This window comes from Asterias amurensis, chromosome 1 (assembly GCF_032118995.1).
Source record: "Asterias amurensis chromosome 1, ASM3211899v1".
NCBI classification, from domain to species: domain Eukaryota; kingdom Metazoa; phylum Echinodermata; class Asteroidea; order Forcipulatida; family Asteriidae; genus Asterias; species Asterias amurensis.
The window spans coordinates 10,345,720-10,357,876 of record NC_092648.1 but is presented as its reverse complement, the minus strand read 5'-3'; the positions used below and the strand labels follow the sequence as shown (position 1 = coordinate 10,357,876).

Here is a 12,157-nt window from a genome sequence, read left to right as displayed (position 1 = left end):
GAGCACATTCCTGGTTTTAAGTTTTCTAATTCGTTTTTGTAAAAGGTAAGTTCAGTAAGTTCTTTGAAACTAACAATAATGTATGACCTCTATACAATGGTCAACCGTTGTGCATGCAGGACACATAATCTAAATAATCTCCTCTTATTGTTTGCTGTCACATCGCGTGATCTTCTTCTCTCTTATAAATGGATTGCATATGACGTCATTGAACACCATCTGTCATAAGAAGTGCACGTATGGAAGGCTGTGGCCCTTTTCGAAACCACGGCTACGGCTCAGGCTAGCTTGGCCCCGCGGTTGTTTTGACAACTGCGCTGCGCGTGCTTCGCGTACACTCTCAGGGCTTCAGACGAGAAAAGGAGCCTGAAGACAAATCCAAAGCCGAAGCCGTGGTTTCGAAAAGGGCCCATCATTAGCTAAGAGTTGCACAAGCGCGTACTACTACACGCGTGGACTTTTCCACTGTTCAAATATGGCGGTCGATGACATTATGTGCAATCCATTTATTGGTTTTGAGCATTGGAGACGGTCTCAGACACAGTGCCAGTCGCTACAGTACTGTCAGCCACCTGGTTCGAATCCTGCTGCTTACAAAACAGCTCCCTGATTCCTTTACGGAACGGCTTGTTGGTCATGGTGTAAATGACTGGATTCACGCAGGAATTACCCACGGCTAAGATGATAGTGAGACTTTGGGTAGGTCCACCTAGAGTCATTGGAACACCAACATTGAAGAGCAGGAACCAGACTTGGTTTGGAATCCAGCACACACCGAATGTGATGACGCAGGCCAGGAGTGTCTTCACGAGGGTTTGGGAGGCTCGGAGCTGCCACATTTTACGCTGGTCACTTGGATTGACTCCCATAGAGGCTGCAAGAGAAGGCAAAGTAGATACAAACTAACGCATTAGGTTCGAATCCAACCAGAGTTGTTCTGGTTTTTGTGGAGGCCTACCAATAGATATTGGTAAAGGTGTGAATCGATCGAATTTACCGTGCAAGATCCAGGGTGAAATGCTCTGAAATGTAATGTTATACTTAGGTCATTGTCTCACAGTCGATCTATCATCAACACAGATTTCCGTATTCTCATCATCGGTTCAATGAAGTTACCCCAAAAGATATTTGTAATAAAAACAAACTGCTTCAATCAGCCGGCGATCAGTGGTTGGACCGCGGTCGAGTGACGGAAGTTTGCATTGGGTCGCGAGCTATAAGAGGTTAAAACATCTACTCTCAATAAAGAGTGTGACTTTATATTCAATCCAATGCGCCTAGCTGAAGTCAGTGTAGGAAAAATTAAAACGAAATAGTATCAATTTATTCCTATGAGGTGTATTGCCAGCCCAAATCAGAAAAAGAAAAACAATCTATATGCACCGAGTCAATTAATGAATAGAAAGTTTATGCTCTCTTGCTGCGGGTCATCTTTAAAGGCACATGGACGCGTTTGGTGATTGTCAAAGACCGGTATTCTTACTTGGTGCATGTATACCCCAACATGCATGAAAAATAACAAATCTGTGAAAAATATTATGTTGACTCAATTATTGGTCATCGAAGTTGCAAGAGAATATTGGAAGAAATAAAAACCTAGTGTTGCACAAATTTGTGTGCTTCCAGATGCCTAAGAAGGGCTTTAGGCCTGAAGTATTTTCCTTTTAGAATTGAGTGAGAAATTGCATCATTCTCAAAAACTACGTTACCTCAGAGGGAGCCGTTTCTCACAATGTTGTGCACTATCAACAGCTCTGCATTGCGCGTTATGTTAAGTAAGTTTTTATGCTAACAATTATTGTCAGTAATTACAATATGAATATGAAATGTCTGAGTATGAAATGAGATAAAATGACTTTATAACTAACCTGTGCGAGCAGTTAAGATCTTCACTTGTCGGTTCAGTGTCGAGATAACTTTCAGTTGCGCAAGAATCATCACCATGAAAGGAGCGAAGAAGTTGACCGTGAAAGTGTACAAGCCAAATGCCACCTGAGTTCCTCGGTTAGACCAGCCTTCAAAATGACATCCCACTACTTCATCTTCTCCATACGTAAAGAAGAAGAACGATCTTGAAACTGCGGCAAGTACCCAACACGCAACGATCATGATGTATTTGTTACGTTTGGTGAAAATAGTCTTGTATTTGTGTGGATAGACGATGGCTAAATAGCGCTCCAAATTGACAACGGTCAAACCCAAGACTGACGTCATCGTGAAGACCCAAAAGAGGAAACCGCTGGCGTAAAATCGACACCAGAACTCACCTAAGAACCCGGGGTTTGGAGCGGAGTTGGTTCTTGGCAGGAGATAACCAGGGATGACCAGAACACAGGCCATGAAATCAACAATGGAGAGATGCACCAAGAAATCACTTGTATTAGACCGTAGGGACGGCACACGGAGGAGTACGATGGCAACCAGTAAGTTACCAGTGATACCAACCACGCATATCATGCAGTAGAGAGCTAAGATAAACTTGGCGAAACCATCGCTGTCTTCCATTTGAACATCCTCGTTTGAACTCTTAGTTCCTTGGAAAATTGTAGGTAAAGTCGTGCCAAGACTCTCAATTTGATCCATTGGTGCTTATTTATGGCGTGTGTCTTTAGTTGAAAGATTTGTAATGGAAGTATCTATAAATTCTCACGAGTATTCAGTTTACGTTCAGTTCTGCTCATTGAGTGGGTTTATCATGTTACATGGTGCCTCACACGGAAGTCTGTAGCAACCTACCTAATGTAACGTTTGCAACCGTGTGTGCTCCCGCTAATAAGAAAATCAGAACGATCAGAAAACTGCCTTTTTATCCATGAACCACCAATGAAGCTTGGATTTTAACATTAGTTACTGGTACAAAACACTATTAACCAACTCTCTGCAATATTAAGTTACCTTTACCAGTAATACAATTTTAATTTAAAAATTGATGCCTATAATATCGTTCTGCCAAGGCGGGAGGGATTTTTAACGTACGTGCTTGACCGGTACTTACGTTTATTAAGTGCCGACTTTATCTACAAATTGAAAGAAAAGAGTTCTTCGGTTGCCATTGAATTTAATTTCTCGCATGAAATGGTTCAATCAAATTTTTCAAAAAGGGTTTAATCAAATCTCGCATGCAACCTTGTACAACTTCACAATTTAAGACCTTGACATTGACAAAATTAGGGTAAATTTGTGCATTGTCTGTTTGAGTATTCGCAAGATTTCTTCGGACTTATAACCGCCAATGTCCGAGGGCGAGGCAGGTATTGGAGTCCAAACACCAATCCCCGACCCCGCCCTACCCCCATCCGACGCTCTTTACGATGCAGTATTAATATGCAGTGTTTTGAATCAATAACTCATCAACTAACAGTGAGGTAAATAAGCTCACATTTAGGCCCAACTTATGTTCTTCATCTACCATGTTAAAGACATGGACACTTGGTCATTACTCACAATAATTGATATACGGCCGAAATTATCAGTCGCGTCCATCTGCAAAATTTCACAATTTCGTTGGTAGTGTTGACTGAGTGGATGACCAGAATGCTGTGAACGCCAAACTCAACTAAACTGCGCCAATAAAGTATCTAAACACTTACAAATAGTCAGATTTATCGGAACCTGAATTAGTATGCCAAAGAATAATTATTCATTTCTATTCACCGTTAATTTCTGCACATTTTGACACATCTTGTGTTGCGCTACGATGTTGTTTAGTGGATTTATGGACACTTGAGTGGCTTAAGGTCGAATTTCAAAAGTTGCAAAAGCCCCTATTCACCCCAATTCCAGAAGGGAACTCACATAAGCATCACACTCAGACAAAATCAAGACAAAAGACACAAACTCGTTTCGTTTACTTGACCATGAAATTTATGGCCGTATCTTTAACTCTAAAACTGCTGATATCCTGTCCTCAATACTTGGTGTGTCCTCCATCACTGTTAACGGCAAGGAGTCGTCTTCTCATACTCCAAACTAGACATCTGATCTGTCCCTGGTCAATCCCCTGCCATTTCCTGATCAGGATGCGACGCAATCCCTCGAGAGTGGTGTCAGGCTTGATGGACTTGTTCACTTTCTTCTGCTGCAGAAGTTACACTCGGGCGGCCACTCCTTGGCAGGTTGTCCACATTTCCCTGAGCTTGGTAGCCATTCCACCATTTTACTGACCGTCGCTGGTGACGTTCCAACTTGATGAGCTGCAGCTCGAATCGACATACCGGCTTCTATCAAACCAACGATCCGTCCTCTTTCCTGTTTGGTCAGTTGAGCCATCTTTCCTGTTATCTTGAAACACCTTTCCCTGTCTTACCATAATCAGGGATTCTGGCTCTTAACCCATTTTGTTGTATGCCTCCCATCTTTGACCCCTTTGCTTGGTTACTGACAATTATTGCTGATGTTCATCGCAACCGATTTATCCAAAACGCGACAAACAAATCATTTATAAAGGGCGGGCAAAAGAAACGCTGATCTTACTCGTCACAATACAACGATTTAGCTTGAATAGGGGCTTTTGCAACTTTTGAAATTCGACCTTAAGCCACTCAAGTGCCCATAAATCCACCAAACAACATCGTAGCGCAACACAAGATGTGTCAAAATGTGCAGAAATTAACGGTGAATAGAAATGAATAATTATTTTTTGGCATACTATTTCAGGTTCCGATATATCTGACCATTTGTAAGTGTTTAGATACTTTATTGGCGCAGTTTATTTATACGACCTGCACACACACACGCACACACACTAGCCTTGCTCAAGGCAGTCGCATTATTCGCTCCGAAAAGACGCCGCTGTAAACCCACCCGTATACCCTGTTCGTGGTGCGTGCGATCACACCGCATGACCCACCCGTATACACACTGTCAGATCGTACGAATACTGTTCACACAAGTCATCGCACTCGCACCACTAAACGCATGCGGAGGCCGTCAGGCCGAAAGCCTTGTCGGGTCTGTATCTTCCGGGTTTAATGTGTTGTATTGAAAAAATTCCACTAGTGGAAAAAATTGGGGGGGAGGGGGCTCTCGGATATGCTAGTATGCAGCTCATGAATATGTATATCGTTCGTCAGACCTATCAGACAACACAGGATGTGAGGCAAATGAATTATTCATTTTGACGTCCAATCACGCACGCCTATCATGCTCGCTGAGCGTCCGTGGTGGTGGTGTGTGATGATGTAGACATGTCTCGTCTTTCGCGGGCATTATGGTAATGAGCTGACCGTGGGAACTCTTCGCTTATTATAGTAATGAGGTCAGTGGCTTCAACACAGACCCTACAAGGTTGTCGGCCTGACGGCCTCCGCATGCGGATAGTGTACGGGGGCACCGTGTCGTGCGATGTTACGCGGAGTGAATACGGGTGGGTTTTATACAACGGCGGTCTTTTTTCGGAGTGAATAATTCGACTGCCTTGAGCAAGGCTACACACACACACGCAGGTTTTGGTGTCGGCCGTTGATCTATTCACGTCATCATCGCCGCAACCCACCGTCAGCCGCCGTTTCTTGCCGCCATCCAATCCGCTGCCTGCCGTCTGCGTTCCTTGTTGCCGGGCATTGTCACTCGCCGCCCAGACAACGTACGATTTTGCTCGCTTGACCCAGTTCCCTGCCACGTGAGCCGTTCGTCCCTTGTTGCCTTCATGGGTCGCTGAAGGTCGTTCCCACCAGTTAGCGAATTTGTGGTTCCCCCTTTTTGCCGTCGCTTTACCGCCAACGCTTTGGGATTCATCACGTTCGTCACCTTCCGTTTTGGGTCTTTTGCCCTACTAATGTGAGCTAGAAAGATTAATTGCCTAGTAACTTGGAGTACACGCACACAAGCAAAAATTCACCGCTTCAGTTAGCTTCGATTAATTGCTCATAAGCAATAGCCAATTCTATAATAGTAGCCAATTCAATTCGATAATCACACAAGGATTTATACAGGGTGTCTCAAAAAAACCAAAATCCTACTTTAAAGAGTTTTTATGGCCAGACTATATGTTTACAAGCAGAAAGCATGGCATCATCTTAAAGCTGAAACCTTGTGCTTTTCAATGATACATTTGGTTACATTCCAGGGTCATGCATCAGCGAGCGCAATTGTCTTGAAAATGTGGTACAAAAATGCAGTTGGTTCACTTTTGAGCGCATGTCATTCTGGCATTGATCTGAAACCCGACAACAAAAATGTGTTATTATAGTTATGTACAAAATGTTCAATAATCCAAGTAGGTCATGGTCTTGAATCCATGAACAGGAAAGATTAATTGACAGACAATGACTCGTCGAAATGACAAAATTAATCAGTTTCTGTGAGACGGCAGTTCATAGTTTCAGGGTTGTTGGTGGTTAAAGTCATAATTGCATAAAAGACGTTCTATTGGTTTTGTTTAAAGCTGTGTTTTGTTGTATCATTTTTTCCAAAGACAACAATATATATACCAATCTTAAAGGCAGTGGACACTATTCGTAATTACTCAAAATAATTATCGGCATAAAACCTCACTTGGTAAGGAGTAATGGAGAGAGGTTGATAGTATAACACATTGTGAGAAACGGCTCCCTCTGAAGTGACGCAGTTTTCGAGAAAGAAGTAATTTTCCACGAATTTGATTTCGAGACCTCAAGTTTAGAATTTGAGGTCTCGAAATCAAGCATCTGAAAGCACACAAAACAATTGTTTGACAACGTTTTGGTTTTCTTTCATAGTTATCTCGCAACTCCGACGACCAATCGAGCTCAAATTTTCACAGATTTCTTATTTCATGCAAAATGTTGAGATACACCAAGTGAGAAGACTGGTCTTTGACAGTTACCAATGTCCACTGCTATAACAAAGATTACCTAGTAACTTGGAGTCACACGCACAGTCAAAATTTCCCGCTTCAGTAAGCTTCCATTATTTGCTCATTAGCAATAGCCAAAAAAAAAACCCAAGGACTTATATATATAGCCTTAATAATAACAACTAGCGGGATGCCGCGCTTCGCGCGGCACCCCGCTAGATGATGAAAATCCTTTACACAAATATTTCGAAATGTAATGTGGGTGAGGGTGTTATACGCCTCTCTCAATATTTATGCATGGCGTCATAATTCTAACCCAAAATGAAGCTATTTCGCACGTCCGCCACTACTTGCAGTGGCTGTGCCCACCTCGTTTTGGGTTAGACGACGTACCTTATGCATACTTCTTGAAACTATAAGGTTCCCCCGTGAGCCTTATAGGGGTCTAATATTTTGGGCCTCCTTAACGCTACACGTTTTTCAAATCAGCGTTGATAGGTGGAACTGACCGGTAGCCAGCAATAACTAAAGTTTCTTTTGTACTACACCACCAAAACTTTCCCCACACACTCAATATACATTCATAATGCTTGTATTTCCTTTTTTAAAAACATCGTCAAAAAATGACATTTTTACGTCCCACGATACATAGCATTGCTACAGAACTATAAGTAAAGCGAGTTTTCGGAACATGCTGTGTGCCACAAATCTAATTTATCTACTGTTTTTTTTTTTTTTTTTTTTTTTTTTCAGGGGGGGGGGCGGTAAGAGCGTAGGCCTCTTTTTAGTTTATTTTCATCTGAATTGGTCTTGTAAACTTTCTGGTCAATAGGCTACGGGAGCACTTAACGTGAACGTCAAAAAAGTGTTTTGTTTATTGTCACTTTGGGCTTATTGCATCTCGCGAAATTTCATGCTCACGCTGCTCTAGGAACAAACCTCCATACATCCCATATATCGTATAAACTAAATAAAAATGATAAATTCGTCCTCACTCCTTAATTTTCTCTAACTTATTTCACTTTTAGAAAGCATGTCAAGTTATTTTTAGGGTTTGTTACGTCCAGTTTGGGTCAATAGACAAACTCCTAAAAATGTACCCCATTCAGCCGCATGAGGTCTTTTTTGGTAATATTATCTCAGTAACCAACCCGACGGGCCGATTGCTAAATTAGGCTACAAAATGGATTAGGCAAAATGTACATTCTGAGACCTGACCGACACACTGCTCTAACCAATTTTGTGAATGGACTTATTCAAAAGGAAACTTATTGTCGTTTTGCTTAACAACTTTGACCAAATGCAAAGTTATTTTTTACAGCTTCAAAACAGCCTTTGACGTACGTGTATAAGTTTCACAAACTTCCGTAAGGGGGAAACTCTGAAACTGCAACACTATACCTCCATGAACAGACCGTATTCTAAAACAGTATTCATGTACTCATTTGAGTTTAATGGCAAAAGATAGTGTCCATAGTTTAAAAACAGCAAGATACGTTTTGCATCAATATGTGCAATTTCTGTATGGAGATTTTTGTAAGTCCGAGGTCGCCACCCACTTTCAACCTAAAGTGGTCCCACGGCGACCTCCTCCACCAAGCAACAGGTAGCCTGTCTCAAAACCAGACAACACACCACTCACAATACACTGACCAGAATATAAGGAGAGGTTAGCCTCTTTGTGTAAGGCCCCCCCCACCCCAAAATGTTATTAATTGTAAAGTTCCCTTAGACACCTTCCAACCTATAGCCGGCCCTACCCAATGTTTCCAAATTATAAAGCTTCCGTTTGATCCCATCCTTGTCCATCATGATAATTCTCATGCCGTTTGGAAGTGAATGCTTTTTTATATATATTCTCCATTTAATCTTTTTAACAAATGAGTCACTTGTCCGAAGGATTTCTAGGAAGTCTGATAACAACATCGACCAGTGGTTGACACATGGTCGCCTGCGAAACATCAATCTGTAAGTTTCTTCATTCATTCAATGCAAATTTATTTTGTGAGATTTGTTTCGGTTTTGTCCTGGCACCCAGCCTCTTCGACCCTTTCGACCCTGAGCGGAAATGAATGAACCAATCCGGAGAACCATGCTTAGTACAACATGAAAGTAACCCGACCAAAAAGGGCGGATCGAATGGCGGGTAGGCGGGCAAGGGGCAATGAGTGAACCAATCCGGAAAACCATCTGCGAAACACTGTCCAATGAGTCGCCTGTCAGAAAGATTTCTAGGAAGTCTTGTAACAACATCGACCAGTGGTTGACACACGGTCACTGCCCAAACTTTCTCCAATCAGATGACTTGTAAGTGGGAGTTTGGGTCAGGGTTTTGTAGACTTGCAACCCGACGTCTGAAACCACACAAACGTATTGAATTCCACACACTTAACCGTGTTGATTTCCACAAGGATGCCATGCCACTGGACCTTCTAATTTTCAATCCAAGATGGCGCGGGTTACGCTTCTAATAGTATAGATAAGACTATGCGCACGTATCCACCCTGCTGGGTGTGCAAGGTGCATTTCCAGGCAAATATTGATAAAAGCGCAAGGACTTAAGAGTCAGTTCAGGTTAAACATTGACATAGTTGCTCACGGTCAAATTTTTTTTTTTATACTTTGTTAGTGGAAGGGCCTTGGGGTGCAAGTAAACAAATATGCATTTTCAATTCTATATATAGCCCGTTGCCATGGTTACGGCTCATTTTATTTTTTGGCCATTTTAGACCAATTTTGGGGTTTGAAAAACTGGTTTTTAGCTCATATTTACAACTCCACCCCACCAAAATGCAAAATTATTTCGAAAAACCTTTTATATCACTACAAAGTATCATCCTTGGCCTTCCTTGAGAAAAAAATTATTGCTTTAAATATCACCCTTGTGCTATTTTTGCATCATGCATTACAGTATGTTTTTAGAACTTGCAAAATCGACATTTTTACCCTATTTTTGGACCCCAAAATGTCAACTTGCCACTTTGGGTCTGAAAAACTGTTTGTTTAGTTAATATTTACAACTCCACCCCACCACAAAACAAGAATATTTCATAAAAACTTTTACATCACTACAAAGTATCATCCTTGGCTTTACTTGAGACAAAAAATACATTGCTATAAATTTCACTCTTGTGCTATTTTTAGAACGTGCATTAGAGTATGTTTTTAGAACTTGCAAAATCAACATTTTTACCATATTTTTTGCCCTCAAAATTTCATTTTTTTTCAGTGGTCTCAGAATATTTTCCTTTTGGTTTTGATCAGGGCCAAAATTTGTCTTTTTATTTCTGGTAAGAAAAACTTAGGCAAGTGTATCCTGATGTTAACAGTACTGTCTCAAAAAAACAACCTTTTTCCCCAAACAGAAAAATTCATTTTTAATTGTTTTTTCTTCATATTGAATTTCTAACATTAAAAAATAATATATAATTCTATCAATCTTGCAGCTTTTCCTAAGCACTAGTGGATTACCCAACATTGATCAGGAACTGTTGATGACCTTAATTTTAGAATTTGCCCGGCCCAGCCCCAATCATATTTCTTGACATTGCATAAAACAATGTTTTTTGAATGGTGCCTCTTTTTTTGAAAGTGTTCCCTTTCGGTTGTTATTGGCGTTTTCATGTCTTCTGGGTAGAAACACTGTGTTTATTGTATCCTGTTGTGACTGATCATGCCTTAAGTATAGTAATTTTTCCAAAAACAATGCATGCTTGTTAAAAATCTGGCACTGTTTCCATGCCCTTTGAGTAATGAATACAACGTTTTTATCTAAACATAATGGTTTTCAAACCAAACCATAACCAACGCTCTGCCACTGAGAGTTCTTGATTTGGCTACTTTACCTATTGTACAGGTATGATTCCCATTGCAAGTAGAGTGCGATGAGCATTCTTTACAAGTTGTCTTTAATACAGGGCCTACTCTCCTTGGTCCCTGCCTGCTACCAAATGTTAAACTTTTCATAGAGATAGAGATCATAAACAATGTAGTTTCTGTGCTTGAGGCAGATGGTTTGGAGCATCCAATCATGTCCAACACAAAAGCAGGTGAATGGCCATTTATATACTTTGGATACAGTACTTGCTCACTTTTAGAGCCTCTTTGTTCTGATAGGGATGAAAATGCTTAGTTTGGTAGCGGGCAGGGGACCAAGAAGACTGTTATAAGGCCATGTATAGACAAGAATAGTAAAGAATGCTCATCGCACTATTTCTCTTCTTGCAATGTGAATCATACCTGTACAACTAGGTAAAGTAGTCATGACAAAACAAGAACTCTCAGTGGCAAAGCATGGTTATAAACTTTTTATTTGTTACTTAAAGAGCATGGAAACAGTGCCATATTTTTTTAACAAACATGCTCGTTTTTGTTTTTTATCAATTCAAACTAAGGGATAACTTTTTTTTTGGATAACTATTGTTTTTGGAAAAATTACCATGTTTGAGGCAGAAGTGTCACAACAGGATACAATAAACCAAAGTGTTTCTCCCCAGCAGATATGCAAACCATAATGATAGCCCAATCACAACCAAAAGGGAAATATTCTGAGAACCAATAAAAAATTAAGACAGTACAAACTTTCTTGATGTGCAAGGGGAATTAAAAAATGTGACTTTCAAAAGAGGCGCTGTTCACAAAACTTTGTTTTTTTTTATGCAATGTCAAGAAATATGATTGGGCCGGGGCCGGGGTGGGGCCGGGGCGGGGCAAATTCTAAGATTTAGGTCATCAACAAGTCCTGATCAATGTTTGGTAATGCACTAAGCCTACAGAGTTCTTATGAAAAGCTGCCAGATTGATGAGATTATTACTAACTTCTTAATGTTATAAATTCAAAATGAAGCAAATTTATTTCAAAATGCATTTCTCTATGTTTTCGGGGAAAAGGGTCTATTTTTGAGACAGTTCTGTTACATCAGGATACAATTGCACGAGTTTTTCTTACCAGAAATAAAAAGACAAATTTTGGCCCTGATCAAAACCGAACGGAAAATATTCTGAAACCCCTGAAAAAATGAAATTTTGAGGGCAAAAAATATGGTAAAAATGTTAATTTTGCCTAAAGTGGCCTAAACACAAATGAACTGTTACCATGGCAACGTGTTATATTATGATTTGAGATGTAAATGTTGTTCATTTGGACCCCAAGTCCCTACCATCCACAAAGTATAAGAAAAATATTCCTTTTTTTACCGTGGACACGTATGTCGATATTATGTGAAAAGACCCTCAAAAAGGCATTTTTCACGTTTTTGGGAAAAAAAAGTCTAGTTTTGAGGCAGCACTGTCACAACAGGATACAATTGCCCAAGTTTTTGACACCAGATATGGAAAGACCAATGTTGGCCCTAATCACAGCCGAAAGGAACATGTTCTGAG

At 40.6% G+C, this 12,157-nt stretch overlaps 1 protein-coding gene across 1 annotated transcript; it reads right to left on the bottom strand.

Annotated features, from left to right (window-relative positions):
• Nucleotides 1-506: 506 nt before the first annotated feature.
• On the bottom strand, nucleotides 507-2,583 carry LOC139943085 (galanin receptor type 1-like). Its single transcript, XM_071939903.1, has 2 exons — nucleotides 1,869-2,583; nucleotides 507-874 (listed from the first exon to the last, which is right to left on the bottom strand). Exons 1-2 carry the CDS (start codon nucleotides 2,581-2,583, stop codon nucleotides 507-509), a joined length of 1,083 nt encoding a protein of 360 aa, XP_071796004.1.
• Nucleotides 2,584-12,157: the final 9,574 nt, after the last annotated feature.

Excerpts from the sequence above, each read along its gene's own strand:
- LOC139943085 (XM_071939903.1), bottom strand. The coding sequence starts at position 2,583 with ATGGATCAAATTGAGAGTCTTGGCACGACTTTACCTACAATTTTCCAA. Across the intron at positions 875-1,868 it reads GATCTTAACTGCTCGCACAG|CCTCTATGGGAGTCAATCCA; the intron begins GTTAGTTATAAA and ends CTTCTCTTGCAG.